The 27,651-nt window shown below is 41.5% G+C and overlaps 1 protein-coding gene across 1 annotated transcript; it reads left to right on the top strand.

Annotated features, from left to right (window-relative positions):
* Positions 1-688: 688 nt before the first annotated feature.
* Positions 689-27,443, top strand: smad6b (SMAD family member 6b). Its single transcript, XM_087796645.1, has 4 exons — positions 689-2,035; positions 4,594-4,650; positions 5,463-5,540; positions 26,556-27,443. Exons 1-4 carry the CDS (start codon positions 1,309-1,311, stop codon positions 27,095-27,097), a joined length of 1,404 nt encoding a protein of 467 aa, XP_087652771.1. The 5' UTR covers positions 689-1,308; the 3' UTR covers positions 27,098-27,443.
* The last annotated feature ends 208 nt before the right edge of the window (positions 27,444-27,651 follow it).

Genomic DNA, 27,651 nt, shown 5'->3' with positions numbered 1-27,651 from the left:
AATAAATGAACCATTAATTGACAATAACATGCAAATAAAAGAGAGTAATTCCTAATTTTTAAAACGTTGACATATGTCGTTTTTTAACACAAATTTACAAAATACGAAATGTATTGTATCCTTTATCATATCACTATTACTTTGGACGTACTGTGACACTTTAAAATGAACCGTGTTTTTATTCTTTATTTATTCATGTTGTGATTTAAAACATCTAAAAATGTGATATATTATTTAAATTACTATTATAGCTCTTCCTTCAAGACTTTTCCATAGGTGCTGACCACTGCAGACATGTAATCAATCATCATTTCTTCATTATAAGAATAGATATCATTCATTTTAATTAAATTATTTGGTATTAAAAATGATATAATATATGTTTATTTTAATCATATGCCATTTTTTTTTATTACAGTTGTCTCAACCCAGTGTATTTTCTCATGATGTTGACATGTAAAAAATGGAATCGTGTGTACATGTACACAAAGTGAACGTATGTAAGTTCGGTGAAGTTTGGACGTGGAGCGAGGGTTTGCTTGTTTCGCCTTTAAGAGTTAAGAAACTTGAAACCTTGTTTGCGCAACAATCAGTGCAGCTCACAGCCGCCAAAGTGTCTAGACTAGCACATGATGGTAGTCAGCCAATGGCTCCACCGCTCTCCTCGGGGGCCCCGCGTGTGTGTGTGTGTGTGTGCGTGTGTGTGTGTGTGACTGAGGAAGAGGGGGAGAGAAAAGAGAGAGGAGCGAGGAAAGAAAGGATCGCAGTTTGATTCAGATCCGAGAAGGAGGAACAGGGACGCGATCCTCTTGTCGGTTCTGCTGGATATTTTGCTCGGGATTTGTAACATCTTGAAGGACTTTTCTCGCTTTTTTTCTCTGGGATTTAACGTGCTCGTGCTGAAGCGTGCACGGGCGACTTGTCAAGTGGACTTAAGTGTTAAAAGTGTGCGGGTTCGAAGGCGACGACCACCGGGTTCGGGGTTCAAACTCTTCTTTATTTTTCGCCGGGTTTAGTCGCGATTGAAAGAAAAGGTACCCCCCAAACCCCCCCCCCCCCCGGGTAGTGGTGCTGGGTTTGTTTTCAGTCGGTCACTTTTTTTGGGCTATGTCGGTCCCGGAGCTTCGGTTCGTCGTAGTCGAACTCTCTCGGTTCTAATGTTGCGATCGCCCGGCTCGAGCCTCGGCTGTGCTGTCGCCGCGCGGCGCCCCGCAGCTATTGATGTTTCACGACCACGCTCGGAGTAACACCCGGTTCTTCTCGCCTGCGCCCCGAAAACAACCCCGTCTAAGGTAGTCAAGTTGTCGTATGTTCAGGACGAGACGCTCAGGTCTTGTGCGGCGACTCTGGAGAAGCCGTTTGATCCCAGACAGAGACGGGGAAGATGGAACTAGCGAGGGCTCCTGCAGGGACGAGCTGTTCGCCAACAACCCGGAGAAGATTCCCAAGACGGAGTTCGGACCGATGACCCCGAGCGGGTCCGCGGTGGTGGTGCCGCAGCCATCGCCCGTCGTCGTCGACCAGGATGGGGGCGCAGCGGTCCAGGATCAGGGGCGATCCATTCAGGACCCGGAGTGCAGGACGGTGACGTGCTGCCTGTTCAAGGACCGGGACCACCTTCCAGAGACGGGTCCGGCCGGCGTGGACTCCGGCTCGTGTCATTTCGTGCTGAGGAACCTCGGCGGTTCCGCTCACGAGGAGGCGATGATGCCGCGGACGGTGCTGGAGCAAGAACTCAAATCCGCCACTTATTGTCTTTTAAAAAAGCTGAAGGAGAAGTCCTTGGACACCCTGCTGGAGGCGGTGGAGTCCAGGGGAGGGATGCCCAGCGACTGTGTCATGGTGCCCCGGACAGAGCTGAGGCTGGGCGGCCAAGTGGCCTCTCCTCAGCTGCTGGTGTGCAAACTGTACCGCTGGTCCGACCTCCAGAACTCGACCCAGCTCAAACCACTCTGTGAGTGCAAGAGCTTCCTGGGCCTGGACGGTCCGACAGTATGCTGCAACCCCTTCCACTACAGCCGGCTCTGTGGGCCAGGTGAGTCCAGCCACGTCACACACCTTTGGGCTAGCCAAGCCAGGTAGATCGAAATATTCAGTGTATGCTTGGAAAACTGTGACAAAGTCGATTTTTTTTAAGACTGTTTAATCATTAATGACAGCAGAGTACCTATTTGACCATCTAAACCCTGAAAAGTATGTATAGATTTTTACTGGTTACAAGAATTTGTGAGTTTAAACCTTGATAACATTTTAAATGCTGAACCTCCGGCTTATTATCTGTTCATATTATTAAAGGATAAACATGTATAAGATTCAGCTAAAGGACCAGTCGGGTCTGAATGTGTAAGATTAAGATTAAGATATATAACATTAAACTTGAGATATTGACAAAAATGGTGTGCTTAGTCAATTGGCCTTTAAATGACACGTCTTTTTATTTGCCTTTATTACAAATGTGTTTTTTGTACTTATCTGATTCCGGTCTTGGATATACAGATTATACTATGTTCATTTAATACTAGGAATATGTCATCCAAGTGTACTGGGGATAAACACAAGTTCAAACATGTGTATATATAACTAGATACAAACATAATATTTGAGCAGGATTGATAAGCTGAAGGAGCAATATTGAGTCTAAATCATTAAGCTAAGAAGCTGCTCGTGCTAACATGAACTCAACTAGACAAAAAAAGTTTTATATACAACTTTAACCCTCAACTGAGACTGTTTTGCAATTGTTTGAAACTTTATTGATCAAATGGTAAAAAATACTTTTGGAAATGAGTTCATATTTTAGCCACGTAAACGTCTTTAAGATGTGCTTCTTGAAGGTTTTTCAGTTTAAAATGCTAGTTATAATGATAATAAACCAAGCATATCTTGTTTTTCATTAACAAAGTCCGTTTAATTTTCTTTAGTATTTCACATTCTTAGCTACACGTGATTCAGTTCACTTGGTGGCCAATAATTCAGTCCAATCTCTTAGTTATGTGGTTCTAAAACCGCCAGGTTACCTAATAGTGTCTATAAATGCACAGATAGACCCACCCTGTGGAAGATCCAGCCGGAGCCAGAGACAGTAAATCACCATTATCAATAAAGTATCCGTGGCAGCAGCAGCTCCTCCACACTTATTAAACAGATTAGATTTTGGAAGGAGGCAGGCCTGTCATTTTGGCAAACCGTCGGCCTCTGGCTCGACCCCGCTGACCCAATGACAACGCGTGGTATCATGTGTAAAGATGCGAGCGTCAGTATTTCTGTCTCCTCACTGGCACAGGAGGAGGATTTTCCATAACATCCATGTTTACTAGAGCCAGCTGGCTGTGACCTGCTCTTCAAAGACTCTCCAGCCCCAACAATATTAGGATTTATAGGGTACAAATGAAGGGAACTGCTGTCGGCGGGATCACTCATGTCCCACTTATTCATCTGAACCTGCCCGAGACCGTTTTACTGTTTGTAAAAAGAATGCAAGAAGGAAGTTATTTCGATTTTATTATCTTGATTCCTGTTGATTAAAACTCGTAGTACATTCATGAAGAGAAATCCGTTATTTTGGTCTGAGCAAGTATTTCCGTCAGAAGTTGCCGTTGAGGTTCATTCCGGGATGTTTGGTCTGCGACAAGAAAAGTGAATCACAAGTGGAGGTGGAGGGCACGTACCCCATATTGGGCCTAAAGCTCGTAGTAGACATAGCTGGCATGCGCTCATGCGTGGCTGGAAAGAGATGGTATTTCTTTCATGCTATTCAAAGGGGTGGGCTTAGGATCAAGACCGCCATTGCTAGTTTTGACAGTGTTTGTTGTATAATAGACTTGTGTAAGAATTAAAAATAAAAACATGGCGGTATTTTAAGAAGCCGCTTAAAGCTTCTTGTTTTTTTTTCTAATTGAACAAAACTTTCCTCTTCACTATGCCACTCACTCGCTCAAATGAGATCAGTTTCAAGTTTCACATTAAAAGCCCTTATGTCCTAAGGAGGTCCCCTCATGCTATTTAGGTGAAGGAGTGGTGATAATATACAGTTTGCATACGACTGGCGCCAGACTGACTCGCTGTGTATCTGAGTGACTGAGTTCAGATCCTGGCAATTACTGCCGCCACTCTTAAAGGACCCGCCGCTATTATGTTCTCTCTCTCTCCCCTCCACCACCCCCTCTTTCCCCCTGTAGGCGAGGTCACAGTGAGCCTGCAAAGTTTTTCTTTCCTCTCCAAAGTCGCCTTTTAGTATAAACTATTCTTCAATTTCTGCTTGTCTTTCAGCAGAGGAAGCCAGGATCACTAAACAAATTGAGGGAGTGGAGTAGAGACGTTGCTATTAGACCATTATATTTTGTCCCAACTGCCAGTTTTTTCATCTCACGTGGACAAAGAAACGACCGTAAACATTGTTTTACTTGTGTGTCTATGTTATATGTATATAGTATATTTACTTACAACTCCGAGGCTGTCTCAGCAAATATTAAACAAGACCTTTTTGAAAAAATAACACGCACACAAACCATGTTTTGAAAAGAGAATCAAGGGTGAATTTCAATAAAGCTTTTGTCTATATTAACATGTAATACGTTCCTGCTTGTGTTGCAGAGTCACCCCCTCCTCCTTATTCAAGGCTTTCCCCCAATGAAGAACACAAGCCACTGGGTGAGTTATTGTTCATGTTTAGCAATAAAATGTCAAAGAAAGAGGATAATAAGCATCAAAGGTAAACAATACATGTTAAATTCAAAAAGGAATGTTGATAAATAATCAGAATTTAGATGTAAAACGATCCAGTCGACCATTATTTTCCAGATTATATATCCATAGTCATGTGGAGATATTTAAAAAAAAGTCCTGTGTGTTAATCTTTGTACAAAGGATAGATGTTTTTTTTTCTTTTTACCTCTTTCTAACTTTTTTCTAATCAATGGATGTATAAAACATGTTTTAAGTGCAAACAATCATCAAAAAAGAGAAGTTTCATTGACAAAAAGCAGATATATTTTGTTCCTGTTTGTTACTTTTTTTTCTGCATCTCAAGTACTAAATCATTTCAAACATGGTCTTAAATACTAATATTTAAAAATGTATTTATATTATTTTCCTTTTTTTTCTGGAAAAAGGCAGCATTTAATGAAACTATGACTTGTACAATATAAACAACATCACATTTTGTTAATCCAGTGCTTTATGAGGTTAGATCAAGTGAAATAAGCAGGTGTGATGATCCAGAAAAACAAATATTTATTGGAGAGTCCTAAGTTGTTAATGAAACTCAATTTTTATTAAAGATACAATTTTTTTTTTAATCAATCCTTCCAAAATTTCTGACACTGACTAGTCCACCACGGGAGGGTCTCAGCAATAATGTATTTGTATGAAAGTCGGGATGTAGTGTGGTGGTATTGTTATCACTTGAACTATTCTACTTGATGACGAAGGAAGATGTTCACTTCTCCTTTGTCCCTCCACAGATCTGTCAGACTCCACATTGTCTTACACTGAAACCGAGGCGGCCAGCTCACCAAACATCACACCCGGGGATTTCTCAGGTGGGTGTTCCCCTCCAACAGTTGCTGTATCTCTGAGCGGTCCGGTCTAGACGACACAAAATTGAGGAACTTGTCTGGTTCCCGTTTGAGATTGTGATCGTCGCACTTTTGGATTTCTACTTTTCCTGGTTCTATCATCGCATCATTTACTGTTTTGTTCCTACTTCTCGACACAATTGTTTTCCAGGTGTGTGAGGTCGGCATCAACATTTATGTCAATTCTAGTGTGTGTGGTTGTCTGTCTCGGACTGTTGTGGCTAGCCAAAGGGGGTCCCGTAACTGGCCCCAAGACAGGGTTAGGGTTATCAACTGGGAATTGCCTCGAAGTCAATGGGTCGATGTACACTTTGGCCTTTCAACCTTTTTTTTGTAAACCGAAATTGGATTAACCATTTTACCATTACCTTTTAAATAGTTGTTTTAAATGTTTGTCTTCTTGTGTTTATGATGGGTCGCCCTGGTGATGATGTGTGTTGAAACTTGTTTTATGTATTTGTAGATTTTTAATTGGGTTAGCCAGAAGCACAAGTTTTACAAGTTACAGGCATAATGTAGCAGAAGCCTAATGTATAAATGGACCCTTTTTAAGATATGGTTTCAAACAAAACAGCCGTTTCCTGGTCAAATTTTGGAACGCGCCAACCTTTTAACGATGGGTCATATGGTTTCTCGTTGTTAACCAAAAAGAGTAGATTTTTTTTTTGTGATACATTTTTAATGGTACTTTTAAGGAAGCAGGTCAGTCAGTTTCAAAATAAAAAGTTGTGTACACTGACCTCCATGTCTCCCCCGACTTGTCGTGGTTAAGGGATGAAAAGAAAAAGATCCTGGGATGAATGAAGACACGTTGAGGGTTGGTCACCCCAATTTAGGCCTTGAAAGGGGTCATTCTGAGTAAAACAAAACAAAACGGGGAGGAATGTTTAGTTTAGGGAGTGCACTTTTAATAACAGTGCCGCCCACTCTGGACCAATGCCGCCGCAAATTTATGAGGGTAATTACGTTCTGATGTTGCGCTTTATTCCTTCTCATTAAAGGCCATTACGAACAGTATCAGCACTACAGATAGAGGTCTCATTGTGAGTGGCCCAGAGGTTCAGCGGGGCGTGTGTGTTGTCCACAGATCTGGACCTCTCCACCTCCCGATTTTTCTTCCAGAAATATTTGAGTGGGATCAAACTGTAACAGGATCCCGGCTCATTCAGAAACACACGCAGGCAAAGGCGTATTTGCGCACATGTGTGTGTGTGTGTGTGTGTGTGCGCCGACACACTTGCGGCTCTATGTCGCCGGACAGTGAGTGGGCTTCAGCGAGGGGTGGGTTGAGAAGGGAAATGGTCCTGCTCCTGTGAATGAGGCCACACCAAAGGAAGTGAGTGGAAACAGTTTTGTCCTCTGATTTAAAACACTCGTTTCTTATGCGACTTCTGCTTCTGAACTTCGCTCGCATGCAAAGGTTGATGTCGATGTGGAGTCCTCAATATGCAAGGGGGAACAGAACTTCCTGTTGTATGGAGTCTGCCTTGGCTCAAAGGTCTGGAGACTCTGCAGTTGACATGGCTACCCAGGCGAAGTATTCAGTCGGAGAGGGCCCCTCCTCCCCAGTGCACATGCTGTCACCACCTCAGCATGGCCTGGCGACACTCCCTGAGTCAACAAATGAGGGGCTTGTCAGAGCGTGCACCACAATTCCTCTGAGACTGTGGTGTGCAGAGAGGTTCTAGACCTGCTGGTCTTTGGTTTCTTCTTCCACGGTGTTGTTGCTCACAATGTCTCATCTTGGAGCCGGGGACATAAAAATAGCCGAGGTCAAGAGGGTGGTTGACGAAGCTCAGGGATTCAAGTGTACAGCGACTTTAAGTATCGTAGCACAAGTTAACCATCAATCACAAGTGTGACTTGAACTAGTTGTTAGATAATGGCATGTTTGTTGGTCATTTTCTAGGTTGTTGGCCATTTTCCCGAAGAGCAAATATGTTGTTTCACGATTCTGTACCTTGCAATGCATTGTGGGATGCATTGGCTTATCACAGGGGTGTCAAACCCGATCACACAAGGGAGTGAAATCTTTTATCAGTCGAGGTCACGAGCCGAAAGATTCTATATATATACCAAACTGTCTGTAATGGGAGTGTTTCTGATGGCTTTAGCGATAATGCTAATCTCTATGTTTTTCCACATTCTCTCTAAACACTCGTTAAATTCAACATCAGTTTCCTGTTGACTTTATAGGTCACAATATCAACATGAGCATTCATCCACTAACATTCTGAGCCAAACATGCCTTAGATGGGACGGATTTGGCCTTGAGTTTGACATGAATTGCTATAGAAGAACCTTGAACATTTCAGGAAACCTTGATAATGGCCAAAGTAACCGAAATGTTGGTGTTTGTTTTGTATCTTCATCTGGATTAAGGGGCGGAAGATTTCCTCATTCACCTGTATGGCTTTTAACCGCTGCTGCTCAGCAAACCAATGAATCAATAAAATAACTTTCAGCTGTGGCGGCGCTTTTGTTCTACTATGTTTTAGGGTTGCTAGCTTAGACAACAGAGCTAGCATGAGTGTGATCTTCTTGAATCCCTAAGGGGGATTCAAAACAAAATCTTTGAATCGTTGAAGTTGTGCTATTGATTTTGTTTCTTGGCAGAGGTACGTGTCGTTTCGGTGCTTTTCCAGTTTCATTATAAAACAGGCTTTTTTTTGTGAATATCGTGCGTTGGTACAACAAATATATCACCTGTGAAAAGTATTTGTAACATTGATTTTTCATGATTTTGAGCCTTGGTTTGACCTCTATAATCTATATTATTGATAACTCATTGATTGACTTCTTTAATACCTTTTTGGCACGTCGGTGTGTATTCTTGTGTAACTCCTGCGTGTTGTTATATCAGTGTCTCCGGATAGTAATCCCACTGTCAGTGACTGTGTGGTCATCGTCTTTTGGAACGCTCTCAGTGATTTATTTAGGGATGGCTGTGTCACATTGTGGGAGAAAGACACTCTGGGATGTCTGTTTACGTCATGAGCCGCCAGAGCTTTCAAGCCAGAGCCTATAGTGTATCTCAGTGTGTGTGTGTGTGCGTGTTTGTGTGTGTGTGAGGGAATGTGACTTTGCCTGTGCTGCCCTCCCAGAGTGCCAGCACACCTGTTTCCTCAGCGCCGGGGCCTCGTCGTGTGGACATCAGAGCGAAGCCCTTTGAAGCAGATCTCATTGCTTCCTGAATGACTGTCTGAGGGCCGTTTTCTCTCGACACATTGACTCTGGTCGCATTCATGGAAACCCGAGTTCCCATGTCGCTTATTCCTAGAAAAAAAATCTCTTTCTAACGGTACGTGAGGCATACAAGAAAGCAGGAAAATGAGGTTCCTAAGCCATACTTGGGAACAATTTGTAGATTATTTGAACTAAGAAATCCGTTTGTCACGCCTGTCAAATGTACAAAAAAAAAGAAAAAAAAAACAATTTTTAACCCTTGTGTAATCTGGGGACAAGGGATATCACAAGCACATTTGGTTTCGGGCCAACGGGTCACTTTGACCCAGAGATAACACAAGGGTTAAACGTCCTATTGGGGTAAACTTTCGTTGATTTTCTGGAACTCCTGTGTTGTTCTCAGTGTTATCTTGACCTTTAAAGCATATACTTTATTGAATATTGTTTTGATTGTTTAAGCACTTTGTGACCCTGGTACAAATTACTTACTTAATTACTTAAATTATAGGCCACCGCTGCAATATATGTGCGTATATATTGACGATAAATACTGGGGTTGTGTGTTGGCACTAATCTGGCGATACATATCACGATACAGGGGGAACGATATATTACGATACTGTAGAACAACGATATTTTGACTGCTTTTGAATAATTTCATTGTAGGAAATTCAAACCGAGGGATCTATATCGAAGTTATACAAGTGGATATTTGCATTTTAATTGTTAATAAGTACCGTATCGATACAGGTAATATATTGATACGGTATCATGAAAAAAATATTCCGCAATCTTTAAGAGAATGAAAAAACTTCACTGTTGCTGATGACGCATTTGGAGTTTAGCTTGGTGTTAAAGCTTGTTTTTGTGAATCCAGGGGCTCCCCCAGAACTATTTTCCTAAAAACATTAGTCACCGCTGTGATTGATTTACCTGATCTTCCTGCTTTGGGAAACTAGATATGATGAGGAGAACTTGGGAAGTTTTTCGAGTAAGTTTGGATTGAGATCAGATGCAGTCATCTGAGAAGATCCGAGACATTCTCTTGGCTTGTTTTGTGGACCAAAATACCGGATAGTAGTGAAAACAAACATGCATTTACTCCAACACATGTTGCATGTTAGCTTAATTTCTCCGTCATTTATCTTAAAAGTGAACCCACACGGAGTAATGAATGCACTTGATGCGTGTCTGGGTTTAAGCAAGAGAGACTCAACATGTAACTTTATGTCTCTCAGTCACATCTAAGGGAAGTTAATTCACAGCTTATGGTTCTCCTAATGTCGCGCAGCATTAGCTCATCTCTTTCACCGCCGGCCTCGGATTTTATGAATGACTCTAAAGTGAAGTAAGTGTCAAGAAATGTTTGACTTAATGTAGCTGACATCATTCACAACACGCCCAGACTGAAGCTCTGTCAAATTAATTGTATGGAAGTTTATATTAAACATCTGGACCGTGACTTGTTATTAGGAACTCTCGAGGCAGTTTTTATTTGGGAAATTAATGTGATAAATACATGAAACATGAAAATGTGGATATATATATACAAATATAATAATAGAATGAGCGACTTGTACAGTTGGTTTATAAAAATAAAATAAATAATAAATAACAATGAAATAACTTAAATGTTTATGGTTGCAAAAGCAGACGGGTAGTAGATTCATATAGTTAACTAAATCTATATTTTTACCATCACTGTGAATACCCTTATTATATTCAAGTCAAAAGGTAAACATTTGAAATAATATAAAAACAGTAATTGTATTGTTTGTTTATACCCTTTTTATTTTCACATGGTTACAGTTCCACATTTTGAGAATTCAAAAATAAGGGAGAAATTGCCTAAAACAATCTTTTTGGGGGGAATTTACGGACTTGGTTACCCCTGAATTTCTATATATATTTATTTATTTAATTTCTACCACTGATTGAGTTTATCCCAGCTAATTTGGGGGTGAGACGGGGGACACCCTGAACATATTACTAGTCACAGGGCTTGCTTGTTTGTCCCATGCAAACATGGGAAGGATTTCTTTATCAATATATATATATATATATATATATATATATATAATGTTTTATTATTATTACATATTTGGCCCCAGTTACTTGTGAATAGCTCTGAGAAACGTAATACTTTTAAATCGTCCTCATGTCTCGCTGCCATGCCAACGGCGGCAACACCGTTCAGATGCGATGACCACTACATCGTCCTCGCCACCACGAGGTATGATCCCCCTCCTGCGTCACGCCGAGTGCCATGCAGACCAGGACCGGTCTCCCCCTGCATCCCTGGCACTCGTCCTCAGGTTTCCACCGCAGCCCCGAGCATTCCCAGCGCCTTACCGCCCACACTCCCTTAGGAGCCCCAATGCTCCAGGATACGGGATGTGGAAATAATGTGACTCGAGTGCTTCCACCCAGCCTCCCGAAATCAGGTTTTGTGGATTGTTTATTTGAGGGGAAGGAGGCCTCAGACAAACATCCTGTTTTAAAAAGCTGCCTGGGTTTTGTAGCAGGCGGTGAATTACTCCTTTGACAGTAAGGGTGGAAGGGGGGGGCGCAGAAGAATGCTAAAGAGAAGGTCAACATCTCGGGGGACACGTCATACCTTCCCCAGTCCCCCCGCTTGTCACGGTCGGTCTGCGACGTATTTTAAAAGCGCTGGTTGTGAAGTTGTCACTAAACATCCTGGAGGCTCCCGTCTGTGTTGCTGTACCCACAGTCCTCGTCTCAAGTATCCGTTCCTGTCCTGGGAGGCGGACTTCCGTTTCCCCTTACGTAACGCGCATATACGCAGAGAAACGCTGCCATTGATAAGAGCGATAAGTTTGTTTTTTCGTTTTCCCTTTCTCGGCATTGTTGGGCTGTGAAACTCTGAGGTTACGCCACCATCGATTCTTTAACAAATGACTAGTTTAGTGAGAAGAGGTTTTGTTGACGGTCCTCATGGAGACTAACTAAGAACTGGTACCTCTTCAACTTTTAGTGTTGTTTTTGTGTGTACTTGAAACTCTTACTTCACTACTCATGTTGACAATAATCTGTACTTTAATGCCATCCACATTTTTCTATACAACTCCACTCGTTCTGTACTTTTATTGTGACAGTCCTGTCAAAAAATTGCATTTCCTTTAAATCAGGAAACCAGCTTTGTTGACTCGCCTTTCAGGTGGACTACTTGATATGGGTTGATGACGCCTCCTGAAACGGCTGAAAAGGTATCACGATACAGTTTCTTCTTTTGGAAAAGTTCCTCGAAAGCCAGGTTTGATTGACCTGGTGGCTAAAGATTATAAAGTAGAGAGCTCCATCTAGTGGCCTTTCAAAATGAAGACACTGTATCATGATACTTCATCAGCTGGTTCATGAGGCCTCATCGACCCATGACTACAGATGATGACTTTGGGTTGATTGGTTGGTCTACAGTGGATACTTTACTAGCAGATAGTCCTTGTTTAAAAAAACCAAAAACAATACATGTTCGTTGAAAATTCGGTTAAACTTGTTGATTGGATGAAGAGTTTTGAGTTCTTATGCGTGTTGTTTTTTTATTTGATTTTTAATTTTGAGTTTGAGATTCAGTTTGATGTTTAAAATGATTTTACATCAGTAAACTGAAATCTGTAGAAGCCCAACAAACATTTATTTTTCATCTTTCGCTTTATTGTATACCAATATATCAGAATGCTAACTGTTAGCTGTTAGCTCAGAGACCTCTGTCTGAGTGCACAAGAGTCAGTTTAAAGCATTGGTGTAGGTGTTTCGTGAGTCATCGAGAAAAACTTTTTTTTTTCCACAGGTCAAACTTGAGACTAGCTGCTGAACGATTGTATTTCTTTGATGCACCCGAGACTGTGAGTGCCAGACGACTTGGGAACTGATAAGAGGAATTGAAATTTAGAACTGGTTCTCGATACCCAACCCTAGGCAAAGTCAATGTGGTACCAACACTGCCACAAGCAAGCGGTTGTGTATTTAATTAAGAGATTCCCTGTAATGGGTTCTGAAGAAGGGATTGGGATTCCAACTACTACTACTGGTTAAAATTTTAGAGTTGGGAGTATTGACTATACTGTCTAGTGCTTTTATTTTGTTACATTCAATTAAGATTGTGGGTTAAAGGAAGTTATGTTTGCTTATTTTTATTTGACCCAAGTAACAAGTTTGTGTACTCTTTGTTCACGAGCAGAACTGAAGGGAACTACCTATTCCTGTTGCATGTCATCTTGGTACTACTTTGCTCAGTGTAAAGATACTTTACACACCATGTCTTTCATGTCTCACCATGTCTTCAACTGACAATTTGTTTCACTTTCCGCATTTCTTTGCTGTTACTAAGACAAATCTGGAATCTAAGCAAGTGTTTAGGTCTTGCTCCAAGTATAAGATGTTTTGTTTTATGTCATTGAGAGAGAAATAAGACACTGTAATTGCCTTTAAGAGTAAAAAAATATACAGTATATTTCAATAGGTGAGAATTTAATACCTTTTCTTTTAGACATTTTTGCTTCGAGAAAGTCTACAAAAAACTTGCCTCATCCCATAATATCAAGTGTATTTTCATTATAAATATCTTAAAAATAGCATGTTTTTCTGTTGAATGTACAGTATCCCAATATTAATTATAATGAGAATATATATTGCTAATTAGATATAAGCAAGTAACGGTTATTTGTAAAGCGTCTTTCTAGACCAGGGTCACAAAACAATTTGCTTAGATTTCAGATTTACAGTTTATGCGTAATACTATCATAAAGAATATTAATTCAAGTCTTAACATCCTTCATCTTAGGATGCAAAGTTTTGATAGACACGCATGATTAAAACTTGATAATGTGTGGATTTTAAGTGTAGATTTACCAAAGCTGAAAGATTAAACTTCAAATATGTAATATGTGTCAATTTTCCTTTTTTTAGAATTGATCTTATAAAATTAGTTTATCAGTTTTGTTCGGGAACCTGTTTCAAAATGAAGGCATCGATATGGACATTCAGTCCTAGTGTATTTCTTCTGGTTGTTGCTCTGCCATGTGGACGTGTTATCGACTCCCATTGCTGTCTAAGGTGACTCCACGAATCTTGTTTTTGTGTGTTGGAGGAATATGAATTGGACCGTGAGTCATGTGAGGGCAGCAGGGTTGTGCGACTGAAAGCAAAAGCTAATCCAAGAGCAAGTCTTGGGAGGGGTCCGAAAAACACGTACATGTCAACAGAAACCTTTGTGCATAGCTTGGTTTTTTTTGGGCATTTCACAAGTCCGTGTGGTGTCGGTGGAGGATGTTGTTTGATTAACCTTTGACAGCTCGAGGAGACGTCGACGATTCTCCAGCTCCGTGTGTGTGAATATAATGCCTTAGTTCTGTGTGCTCGGGAGGGGTTGTGACCTTTTGGCCACGAGAAAATGCGTGTCTGCGTTGGGCGGTGATGAGAGAAACAAAAGCTAACAGAAGCACTACCTTTTCTTTAAATTTAAAAAAAAAAAAGATGTTGACCTCATCACTGACTGCTGTCGCCTCCTCGCTCCTCGCGCCTCATCACGGCACCAGCCTTCACCAAAGGCGCCATTCATCGGGCGCAGGGCAGCGGGTTACAGCAACAAATAAAGAGCGGGCAATGCCATTAAAAATGCATGGAATGTCCAACTGTTGGTTTAGTGTTTTAGCTAGCTCAAGGCTGAGGGGCCCGACAATGCTCCCATTCGAGCAGGGCCACTGTAAACGTGCTAGCTTGCATCACCTGGCGAAAAAAAAAAAAAAGAGTCAAATCCACGCCAATGATACTTGATTTTACCCACAATTATGGATCCAAACATGGGCTATGATTTAGCGTGGCGGTGCGATTGCCGGCCAAAATAGATTTAAGGTTTTTTCCCTTCCTCCCCAGAGGAGCATTGACAGTTGTGCCTGAACCTATAGCTGTCAGTATTTTTGAAACTCAGAATAGCCAGCGCATTCTTTGAGCCTCCAGAATGCAGTGTGTGGATTAACTGTAGAGGCCCGTGTCACTCGACATCTCTACTCAAGCCTCTTGCAGCGAGAGGGAGTGGAAAGAGGCGGCTCTTCTCGGTTCATGTTCTCTCCACTGTACACATGCAAACAATTACTGAAGGGGGACCTTTTTTTTTTTTTGACCGGATCTATCAGGAGACTTTTCTTAAATGATCTAGCATGAGTTTGATTGACAGCATTTGGAAAACCTTTTGTTGTAACTCCTGACGTATTGAAGACGAACGTGCCTGATGTGCAACCGAGTCCATTGGAAGGAAGTCTGTGTCAGAAGGAGCCATGTTTTTGAGATCCCATGATGACTTGGCCCAAGTCAGGAACTGGGGACCATAGATGTCCGCCCATTGGAATGGACAAAGAGTTGTAATCTCTCCTAATAAAGCAGGTTATAAATCTAAAACTAGATCGAAGGAACACATTATTTTAGCCCCAGTCTGTTACAGATTCAGATCGTTTAGGTCATGAAGGGTCAAAGTATCCTGAAGGTAATGGATAAACGTGCGTATGAAGGTCAATCTGTGGAACCTATTTTGCGTAAGGTATTTATTTTACATACTACCCTGTAACGCTTCCATGCATTGGCTGATATAAAGATATCATAGATGATATCCCCTCAAACCATGGCAGGAGCCAAGGTCCAGCGCAAAAAGGTTTCCGTACTTCGAAAAAGAAATTCTGTTTAGAAATGTCAGAGTACATTATTTATTTTAAATGTATGGCAAATTGTTGCTGAGACTATGATGACATTTTTGAAGGTCTTCTTTTTTTTTCTTGTTTTTTTTATCCAAAACTTTGTCGATTTCTGTTCGGTTTCACTTTGAATTTTGTCTAATGCCACGGTTTCTTAAGAAATCTTTTCCATCTTTACTGTATTATCAAATCTTTATGAATGTCAATAATCACCGAACTATCTGACTTTGTACATGAAACTTTGTATGAAATCCCTTTTTTTTTTTTTTTGTCTCATTCCACGACTCATAGCAATCTTGGCCGAGCTGTATTTTTGTAGTAGCAGATCCAACTGTAAATCCAATAAATTCCGTGTATTTACTAAACAAAAATGACGGATTTGAGGAGTAACTGGCGAGAGAAGTCCAGGGACTCTTGTGTGTCCCACTAAGCGTAGTCTGCCTGTCGCATTTCAGGGTCCGGTTTAGATTAGAGGTCTGGCTTCAGCTTCCCCCCTCCGTCCCCACGCTGTGACTGCCAGCACATAATTCACTTAATGAAATCCTGCCATTCCCTTTAGCGTCAAGATTTCTAGCAGATGTTGACAAGGGGAGGACGACGTGAATTATTGGGAGATGTTCGCTCCTGCATTTTTAATGAACTTGTGAAACGGGTGTTGAAGGGAGGAGGGCGGTTGTTTGTGTTTTGGGGGAGGCCGTGTCTGGAGTTACCGTCCGGCAAGTGTTGTGATTGAAACAGAAACTCCGGTGTGATCCTGACGGAACACGCTCTCCGATCGATGGCTGACTTTTGTTCAAGCGGCGACTCTGTCCGTCGTAGAACCCGACACCGACCTCTCTTCCTAAATGAGTCCTCGCCGATATACAAGTCGTGGGACCCCTCTTTAACTTCTTCAACCGGACTCGGGGAACAAACACAAACTCCTGGCTCTACCCCTCCCCCCAGACTCCTAACCAGAGTAGGAAGTTAGAAGGCAACGGCGAGGAGGGGGGAGTTCAGGAATGTGCTGGGTCTCCTCGACTCGAATGCTCCAGCCTACTTGGCTCGGAGCAGGTCCGCGCACCCGCACACACTGGAAGGCGAGCGCACGTACGCTCGCGCACGGCCAGGCTAGGTTGTACGAGGAGGTGAAAGGGTGCAGCCACCCAGCAGGATGTTCTCCGAGTGTTTTGCTTTTGCTTCTCCGCTGCGATCTCAGGAGTCGCTGGCCCTTAACTCGACCTGTGGATACAACATGGCCCGAGTGACCCCTGACTGACCGCCTGGCTGGGGGGGGGGGGGGGGGGGTTACTTTGTGGAGTTACTGATGTCAAGAGAGACAAATACAAATAAGGCAGGGGTTTTTTTTTCTAGTCGCCGCTGGTTTTTCCAAGGTCCCCGGATGACCGTAAAACTTCGGATGTTCTAGCCACAAATCAAACCCGGAGAGTTTGATTCTCCTTTTCCTGCATTCCTGAGAGAAAGGTTAACAATTCAAAGTCCATGTACTAGTGATTTAAAGTCGTCTAAGAAAACATATTGAACCTTGTGCAATCCAAGTCTACGCAGTTCATAGTTTCATTTTTCTTTTTGATCTCGCCATCTTTCTCCATATATTATTCCGTTTTTTTTATCAAGTTACTTTGAAGAAAAATTTGATCAAACTCCCGACATTTCCATACTTGTGGCTCTGGGGCCAGATGCGGCCGTTTGACTGTACTAATGTGGTCCTTGTATGGATGGAAGGAAACTGAAACTGAACTTGTAGAAATATTTACTGTAAACTGGCAAATGTATTGTTTATCTTGTCATTTCTTACTATTGCAGATTTAAATCTAACTTGTTAAATTTGTTTTAGTTCTTTAAGCTGGAATTTAGATGTATTTCGGTATTTTTCAGTTGTTTTTTTGTAAGCATTTATTGTCCCTCAAAATAATCGATAAATAAATATTCTGACAATAAACTGTCATATTTATCCATAGTTCATTCATTTCATTTAAATAAAATGTACATAACACAGAATAATACGCAACTAAAATTAAAATATTGCTTATTTCTGTAATAATCTGCGTTCTTATTTACAGCAATTTTGTCCTCGTTATGCATGTATTTTTGATTTAATGACCCTTCGTCACAGAATATAATTTGACCACATCGTGTATTTCATTAGTACTCGCGGAAGACTTCATGTTCTCGTCAGTCTGCAGATAATAACCTTTTTCTGGCTCAACCTCCGATTTGTCAAGTGTGGTGCAGTGATGGGTACACATCGTGCTGTTGAACTGAAGTACAAGCTGTCAGTGCAGCGAATAAAAGTTGCTGTTAATATTAATATTGTCATTTTTTTTACTTAACAATGTTTTATTCAAGTTTAATAAAAGACAAATCCTCATTGGCTGATGATCATAGCTTCAAGTTGTCTTTTTCAAAATAAAACGCTCTGCAAAATCTCCAAATATTTGAAAAATGATTTACCAAAGCGGAATGAATCAGGATTTTGTGAACCGAAAAAAAGTATTTTTGTAACAAAGTGGATATTTTTTATTATAGCGTGTCCAAAGGCACGTACAGGGTCGGTTGGCAGCCCCTGCTGAATTGTAATGGGTCACACATGGTCTGTCATAAAATGTAATTTTTCCAAATGTTGTCATTTTGTTTCACAAGATGGCTTTGTCAAAACATCAATCCAATCATCAAGTTTTATAGTGTATTTTTACTGACGAGTCTTCAAGACAAACCCACCAAAATGAACATAACTGTTCTTGAAACATGTGTTGAGTTCATGAAAACTACAACTTACCATAGCACTGACTCATTGACATCTTCAATGACAAGGGTCCATATGTTGTTTTCAGGTTGAATAAAATTCACTATTTTGTATTGATCATACAAACCAACAATAAAACTGTATTGAAAAAAACACAACAACCTTTAAAGGAGAATAAATAAGAAACAAAAGAACACTCAAAAGTGTTTAAATTCAAAATAAAATAGCTAGAAAACTAAAGTAAAGTAGTGCTAACAGCATTAAACTAATTGTTAATTGTAGTGATTTCAGTTCAGTTAGCGTTTAGTTTTCAAATTTCCTATGCTCTCGAACGCACCACAGCAATCCTGCCGTCATTGAATGCATCATTTGCATAGTAGATGTGGTGCAAGAAGTTAACGTACATCATGTTTCTTGGAGTTTACCTCATGCACACATTCATTGTTGATTTACAGGAGGTTCCATCCATCTATTTTTTTTTTTTCTTAATTGGCCCATATTTGTCGTTTGATTGGCCGATCATAATAACGCCATAAATTACTGATCAAATTTTTATGTTTATAACTCATTAGCGCTACTTCACAGGCTTATTTTCGAACGTAAATTGATCGAAAAAGGTTGAAAATGAAAAAAAACCACCAGTTTTTCAACCCAAACACCTTCTGGACTCTCATAATCGACACATACTCTACGAAAATATTAATTCTTTCTACACAAGCCCAAACCAGTGCCGAGGTTGGGAATCACTAGTTTGGTAGTCAATTAGCCTGCACTAGCTTAAGAAACAGTCTTATGTCTCACATCTTGTTTCATTACATCATCATAGCAATATTTTAGCTAAAATTCCTGTAGAATACCCCATCGAACCTCAACCCAACCCAAACCAAAGCTCAAGATCAAGCTTGACTTAATGACCCGGAACCATTTCTCTGTGAGAACCTGGTATGAAGTCCACGTTCTGGTCTTGAATTACGTCTCCTGGAGGACGGAGAGGAAGTTAATTACAATGTGGAGCATTCTTATTGTGAGCAGTGAGGCTCGCCGGGTTCAGTTTCTTCCTTTTGATTCCACCGCATTTTGGTCCCAGAACTCTCTTCCTCCCCCCCCCCTCTCTTTTTTTTTTTATTCTCTGAGCTTTTCTATCTGTCGGCATGGAAAGGCCCGACCTCGGGGAGTAAAATCCATAGACGTATAAGAGCAGCTCCAGTTAGTGTGTCTGACTGATAAAGCCGACTTTGATGGCAGAGATAGCCCAGACGCCAGCCTAAATGTGGCCTGCTCAGGGGTTAGAGTCTGCCTCTAGGAGCCATTGTCTGCAGAATTAAAGTGGTACCGAGCGCTTGCACCGGCGGGGGAGGCTCCTGCTTTGTTGTTTTAGTTGTAAAAGAGACTATTAACCAATTATTTGACTGCTGCTCAGGCGTGAACATGTCAGTCTGGATTATTAAAAAAAAAAAAAAAGTTTGTTCAGAATTTTCATGCACAACCACAATATACACATCCTCTCCTCCTTCTTCCCCCCCCTCCAGCCCTTCATCCCATCAGTTCATTGGTAGAAACGAATAGCTGGAGGGGGAATCTAATCCTTGGCACAGGATGAGAGACTCTGACTCCCCCTCTCTCTCTCCTCCTCTTGACTGGCAACCTTGTTTTTTTTTCTTCACCCAAAGTTTTTTCGGGAATGAGGTGTTCCTCGCTCCGGCTCGGATGAAGTATAATGGCGGTGGCCCCGGATCTTGGTGGGGAGATGTTAGCACGGAGGGGAAGCTGTTGTTTGTCTGCTTGTCCCTGACACGCGGCCTCCCATTCATCTCACTTCAAGGCTGTGGAGCTCTGTTTACCCGCGGGCAGTTTTTTTTTTTCTTCTTTTTTTTCGCCGTCTTCCTCTCCCCCCCCACCCTTAAAAAAGTTTTTTTTTTTAAGTTTTCAGTCTATGTGCAGAGACCCACCCTGGTGTGAGATCAGCTGTAAATGATATTGAAGAGAAGAAGTTCAAGAGCAACAGTCTGGTCAAATGACATTCTCTGTGATGAAGTTTTAAAAAGACAAAAGTAGTTTTTACAGTTTTCAGTCATTTTCTTCTGTCCTTGCGTGTCCTTACAGCTTAGCTTGTTTAAAATGTAAATGTTGACTCAAGAAATTGATTAAAAACTTTCAGAATCTGGATGTTGACATTTTAAAATGATAATATTTGTTTAACTTTTTAAGCGATAAATCTGCCAAAATTCTAATTTCACTCATTTTCTACTTGATCTCATGTTGACCAAGGGTTGGGATTTTTTCAGAGTAATCGGTTCCTTTTTATTGTTGTCACCAAATGTAGCGACTGGAGCTCATTTATAATCGTCTTCATCTTCGTCCAAAAAGACACTTAAAAACGTCCAACGCCTCCATACTGCTCGTCTGTAACATTTTAAAAGAGTCTATATTTTAAGTTTGTACAGATACACTGATAGCCGAACAGCTTCCCACTAAAAGACAAAGATGACTGAGCTCCAGTCGCTACATTAAAATGAACAAACATTTTTGTCTATAGTTCTAAAAAGAAACTTGCTTACTCTGAAAATAATCAGAATAAATACAATTTTTCCTCCATATTATCTTAACCTGAATACATATCACATTTTTGCCAATTAAAGAAAAATATGAATCAATATTTAATATTGAAATCTACATGTTAAAAAACTACAACGTAATTACTCAGAAAAACTTTTACATATTTTTTTTTATCTGTTGCATTAACAAGATAAATTGCTATCGAATAATAGTATAAAAAAATGATGCGCCCGCATGAAGATGTAACCTGAAGACTTACAAAGATGAAGGTTGTTGTCAGATAAGTGCACATGTCGGAAAAAAAGGGGAATTCTCTCCTCTCCGTCGAGACAAAACACCAGTTGTGTAAAACAAACCGACTCTGCTCCATTCTAATCCAAAACAAAACTATGAAATTCATTTTTTCCGGGCAAAAGCCCCTCGAGGCACGAGAGATCGGCTCCGCTTTCATCGCAGCTAATAATTCTTTTTGTGTTCGTTGTGTTGTCCGATCAGATGTCAATATTTGATAGTGAAATGTCACCACCGTGCGAGACGCTCACATGGCGAGAGTCAAATCTTAACCATCGCCTCCAACGTCTTAATCTACTGCGTGCTTGACCTTTGAACTGCAATAAACACGCAGCCGATGACTATCGGTTTAATTTAATCCGCTGGAATGTGTGAGAAATACTTTAAGTGTTGTCATTTGTTTACCCTTTGTTTTTGCGTTCTGGATCCTTTCCTGTGTTGTTTATATCATCACCGAACCGTCGGTTAAATCAGTATCAATTCAGTTATAAATATCTGACTTTTATGTTGTCCTTCGGCGATTTGACATTCTTTTAGTGACACTTTTACTGGAACATTTAATTCAAGTTTTAGTAGATTCCAACACATAATCATGGCTATAAACTAGATTTTGTGCCTTGCTATTTCAGGATCTACTTCAATCGCTCCTTTTTAGATATAATGGCCATTAAATGATGGAAAATCTATGAAAACAGTGTTCAAAATGTACTTTTTAGGTTGAGGCAGTGAAGGTTAAACCAATATAGAAGGTTTGCTAGCATATCATGGAAGAAATGTGTTGTTGTTGATTCAAAATATTAGATTGAAATAAGTTGCACACATTTAGAATAAATGTATAAAGCCGTGCAGAAGATACTTTTGAGATTTAAACTGAATTTAATGGAGGTTGGTCGTATAGCTATCATGGAAGAAAAAAATGTTTTGTGTGTTTCTGGAGTTAAAATATAATTTTGAGGGTTAAAATGGGTAAATTAATTGGTAGCATAGCAAGCTAGCATGAAGGGGAAAAAATGACCAAAGTTGTGGATTAGAAAAACAGATTAAATATGTTACTCACATTTAGAAAAGGTGTTTAAAACATAATTTTGAGGTTAAAAATGACTAACATTTAGCGTTAAATAGTGGTCATTGTGGTAGGTTTGGTAGCTTAGCTTGCTAGCTAAAAGAAGAGACGGTTTGTTGGCTTCCAGAGTTGGATTTGAATATATTACACACATTTGAAATCAAAACGGTAAAGGTGTTCAAAATGTCATTTGAGCCTTAAAATTAATCAAAGGAAAGGATTAATGGTAGCATAGCACGATAGCATGGGGGTAAATAATCACCATTGTGGGAAGATTGATAGTATAGCTAGCTAGCTAGCGTGGAAGAAAGGACAGTTTGTGGTTTTCCTGAGTTAGTCATTAGAAAATCGAAATAGAATGGAGTCAAACAGAAAAAAAAAGAAAATTTAATTTTGATTTTCTTTTTTTACTCTTAAAAGAAAAGGTTAAATGTTGGCATAGCAAGCTAGCTATGCAAGAAAATAGCCATTTAGCAGAGTTGCTGACTAGAAAATGTGACATAATGAGTTACCGGAGTCACTGAATTGTGTGAAGACACTCATTTATCGGGTAAACTTGACCAGACTACACGTGCAAGATCGGATCATCTTCAGCCGGTCCACGGATCCACGCCCTCTGGCGACAGGAAGCGAAGCTAAAGAGGCTTCACGGGTCACCGGCTCCGAGAGTGACACTAAGAGTCGAGGCTTTTGAGAATAAAATAACAAAAATAACACGGCCTACTATTCTAATGGGTAAACAGAGCAGTTAAAAGGTGGCGAGGTTAAATGGATGCAGAGCAGCAGTAATTGCTCCCATCCTGTCCTGGCCCCGCCCGAGCCCGGATCCTTTTGAAGGCCGACGTGTACTCAGAAGAGAGAGCCGGTTCCTCTGCTGTGGTCGGGGAGGGAAGGAAGACACGCAGCCAACCTCCACCGCTTCGTGTCTGACTCGAGGAGGCCTCGGTCTCGGCCTGACCGCCCCTTGCATCATTGTCTGGTCAAGTCCCAATTATTTGAGCAGACTTCCTCACGAAGGAGCCTTTTCACGATTAAAGAAAGAGGAGATAATCTCCGACATCTGCGGCTTCTTTGAGGGAAGACTTCAGACCAAGTGGGGGGGGAAATGAAGATCATAATTAAGGGTGTGTGTTCGGCAAGAATCTGGTGATTTGTATCACGACACGAGGGCAACGATTTTGATACTATAGGATCCAGGATATACTTGTGGTATTGTCCGCGGTTGCCTCGTAGCATGATGGTTGCTATTGATTGTGGGGCACGCAAAGACACACAACCAGTCTCACTCACACTCATACCTACTGTCACCCTTTCCAGGGTGTCCCCCGCCTCTTGCCCGATTAAACTGGGATAGGCGCCAGAAAAAGCGGTAGAAAAAGGGATGGATGTTCGATTACTTGACTGGCGTATTTACGGACACCATGACAAAGTCGTAACTGCTTTCCGCTAGATTAAAGTGTATCCTCTCGTCCTCAGTCATCGCCAGGATCTTGCAGGATGTAATTGTTAGCATTATCTAGTGACGATGCTATTTGCTACTATAGGAATCAGGATATAGTTGTAGTGTCGTCCGCGATCGCCTCACGGCAAGAAGGTTGTCAGTTTGCTTCTGGGTACGGAGGCAAGGAGAGTTTGTATGTTCTCCCCGTGTTGCGCAGGTTTTCTCCGGGCACTCCGGTTTCCTCCTACAGCCCAAAAATATAGAGAAGTTGATTGTGAACTTGGGGGAAAATAGGCCGTAGGTATGAATGTGTTTGTGACTGGTAGTGTGTCTTTGTGTGCCCTGCGACGAACTGGCGTCCTTTCCAGGGTGTCCCCCGCCTCTTGCCCGAAGACACTGGGACAGCCTCCGACCCCCCAAACCCCCCCATGCAACTCCCATGAGGGAATAGGCGGTAGAAAAGGGGTGGATGAATGTCCGAGTACTTGACTCTGGCGTATTTTACAGACCACATGCCTCTTGATGAAGTCATAACTGCTTTTCGCTGGATTCAAGTGTATCCTCTTGTCCTCAGTCATCATGGTTAGCCTTATATAGCGGGCGGGACTTAAATGGCAACACGAAAATGAACGCTGTGAAAATTATAAGTACAAAACGAATCCATAAAAGAACTATGATGGAAAATAAAACATGATTTGAAATATTGTGATACTGAAGTTTGTCAGTGTTTCCTTACACGTCTAATCCGAAACCAGGACAAAACCCCAAAAAAGGCTGCAGATTCCGGGTCGTCCTGCAAACAGACACGTGTGCGCAGAGACACACGTAGACAAGTGAGCAACAGGAAAAGGCCTGGCCCGCGTTGAACTCATTGTCTTCCCCTCAGGCCCGGCCGTAACATTAGATACATTTCTAACCTTTGTCCCTGCTCGCTCCTCTTCCTGGTCCCTGCAGACGCTCTGGCTACCCCTTTTCCAGCCTACGTGTGAAATCTAGACATTGTTTCTGCCTCGTTCTTTCCGTCTGGAGACGCCGGAATTCTGGTTCTGGATGTGTGTGTGTGTGTCAGAAAAAGTGAGTCCACCTTGATGTGTGGGCCGTGTTTGATTTCGGACAATAGAGGCCGTAAACAAGTTGGGCCCGGAGTTCTTTGAGTGAGCGAGCCGCGTCGCTGTAAAGCTCCGGGTTGAGGAGTGTGGAATTTACTAATGGCACATGCACGTCGGGGGCCCCTGAAGAGAGAGGTGGGCGGGGGGGTCATTTCAGCCACCAGTGTGTGCGCAAACACACAGAGAGTCTGTCTGCAGCTCACTCCTTCCCTCCCTCCTCGGCAGAATTCTCTCCGACCAGCGGGCGTTTTGTCTCTGCACGTCTGGTTTTTGCTAATCTTTGTATAAACTTCGCTAATGTGGGTCACTCGGCAGAAAAGCGAGGCATTTTGTTGCCTGCCTGCGTGTCCGACGCTCCACCTTTTAAAGGCGTTTGTTAATGTGGCGGGCGGTCATTAAGCCCCGAGAGCAGGGAGAACTGAAAGGAATTGGGGCCACAGGCCCGGGCTTTAAACCCTCTGTGCCAATAGACTCTCTGAAGCAAAATAATGGCATCACTCTGTGTGTGAGTTAATGGGAGCTGATAGCATGAAGGCTGCGGGGTCAGCGGGTCACGGGCTTGTGCTAAGTTGTCAGGGAGCTGAATGCCGTCCCCGGGCCCGCAGCAGGGGGAAGAGCCGGGTGTTTGGGGGGGACGGAGGGAGGGGGGACCCCCTGCCACGTCTTCTGCCCGTCACCCCCTCTCTGTCGGAATGTGGAGGATAAAAAAGCGGAAGTTCTTCTCCGGGAGTGAGGAGGACGTGTGAGCTCATGCCCCCCCCTCACGCCCCACTTTAGATGTCGTGAATCAGAGCAGCCGGACTCATCTGGATCACAACGTTGTTCAGCTTTGTCTGAATGATTTAAAAATGTTTGAGTTGTTCTCTAAAGTTCATGTTTGAATAGTTTCCCTCGACCTGCTTCTCCGTGTCACTGTCCTCTAGAGGCCGGAGAGGGAACTACAGCTCCTTACTGAAGCTGAGATGGTGTTTTGGATTTTCTTTTTTTCCCTATTAAGTTGGCGCTAAATTATAATCCCCCAACCACAATGTGTAATACAAATGAAACAAATTAATTGATCTCTTTGTGTTTTTTTTATTTTATTTGATTTACTGTTTCAATGTTTGGTTACATTTTATATTAGGAAATTCCCAATTAATGAACTACTTGACTACATAACTTTTAATGATGTTTTTACAGTCTTGTTTTCGATGCACTTTGAGATTTGTTCACCAAATGTAAAGTGCAATACAAATTAAATTATTAGTTTTTACTTATTTTGTGTTGTTGGAAGAATATCAGTTATTAAACATAATGTTCAATTCATGCAATAATTACTGCCTTATTTACAGACAATATTTCCTTAGATGTTTGTTCACACATTTTTATTACGATATATAAGTGTGTAATTATTATTATTAATGTTGTAATTTTAGCTGTTTTGATTTTTTTTTTTACATGTATTGTTTTGTCCTCCATTACTGCAGATACCATAAATAATATTCATGTTTATTTATATTTTTCTCATATTTAAATTTTAGTTCATGTATTTCTTTGTTTTTTAATTCATATTTTTTCTCAGTAATTGCTTTAAAAGTTATTATTGTTATTACTTATTTTCTTCTTATAGAATATAATTAGTAGTTATATATGTATATATTTTTCTATATCAACCATTTTTTTTATTCAGTTGTATACACAAAATAAGGCTGTTTTTATCAGTATTATTTTTATAATTTTTCTGGAAAAACTGGTTCACTTTGAATCATAAAAAAAAATTCTCAAGTGAAACATCAACAATCTTCCATAACTTTGTTTTAATTTTTGGGTGGAAATGTTGATAAAAAAAGAATGAATCATAACCTTCAAGTTGCTGACGTTCTTGCCTCTCCTCTGTGTTCCAGATGCCAGTTTGTCTCCCGACGCCTCCAAACAGAGTCATTGGTGCAACGTGGCGTACTGGGAGCACCGGACCCGGGTGGGCCGCCTCTACACAGTGTACGATCACTCCGTCAGCATCTTCTACGATCTACCTCAGGGCACCGGCTTCTGCCTGGGCCAGCTCCACCTGGAGCACCGCAGCAGCACGGTCCAGCGCACGCGCGGCAAAATCGGCTACGGCCTCCTCCTCAGCAAGGAGCCGGACGGCGTCTGGGCGTACAACCGCAGCGAGCACCCCATCTTCGTCAACTCGCCCACCCTGGACGTGCCCAACAGCAGGACTCTGGTGGTGCGGAAGGTGATGCCGGGCTTCTCCATCAAGGTGTTCGACTACGAGCGCTCCTTCCTGCTGAGGCACAACACGGACCCGGACCTCATGGACGGACCTTACGACCCCAACAGTGTTCGCATCAGCTTCGCCAAGGGCTGGGGTCCCTGCTACTCTAGACAGTTCATCACCTCCTGCCCCTGCTGGCTGGAAATACTCCTCAACAACCACAGATAACACACGCCACGGACGATCCCAAATATCATCTACCTAGATTTAATATAAAGTTTTATATATTATATGGAAATATATATTATACTTGTAAATACGGAGTCATTTTTACAATGTCGTTATTTATGTATGGTGCAATGTGTACATGGACAAGAGGAAAAAAATGGAAATGCACTTTGGCTTATATATATTATATATATAAATATATAAAAGAAGATACCAACTTGAGAAATTATACAGCAAAATTAGGATCAGCCTGGATTTGGTGTATAGTTTTTATATACGATAAATGTCCAGACGAAAAGCTAACGCCATTCACACATTGATAATAAAGTATTCGCATAATAATGTTTTGGAAGTCTCAAGGATTCATTTCGGCTTCATTTCATCGCGGCTGGCTCGTCCAGCTCCTTTTTTTTTTCCAGGTCAAAATCAGCAACGGAATGATCAACATTCCATTCATGATGATGTCATTCATACCTCTAGATCACATGTTGTTTAAGTCACGAATGTGACCCCTTGGAAGGTTGTCTCAAAAATCAAACTACAGTATCAATGTC

The sequence above is a fragment of the Callionymus lyra genome, chromosome 8 (assembly GCF_982586985.1).
Source record: "Callionymus lyra chromosome 8, fCalLyr1.hap1.1, whole genome shotgun sequence".
NCBI classification, from domain to species: Eukaryota; Metazoa; Chordata; class Actinopteri; order Syngnathiformes; family Callionymidae; genus Callionymus; species Callionymus lyra.
This window is presented reverse-complemented; position numbering and strand designations above follow the sequence as displayed.

Coding starts and splice junctions, on each gene's coding strand:
- smad6b (XM_087796645.1), top strand. CDS start 1,309: ATGTTCAGGACGAGACGCTCAGGTCTTGTGCGGCGACTCTGGAGAAGC. Junction 2,036..4,593: donor CAGCCGGCTCTGTGGGCCAG/GTGAGTCCAGCC, acceptor CTTGTGTTGCAG/AGTCACCCCCTCCTCCTTAT. Junction 5,541..26,555: donor CACACCCGGGGATTTCTCAG/GTGGGTGTTCCC, acceptor TCTGTGTTCCAG/ATGCCAGTTTGTCTCCCGAC.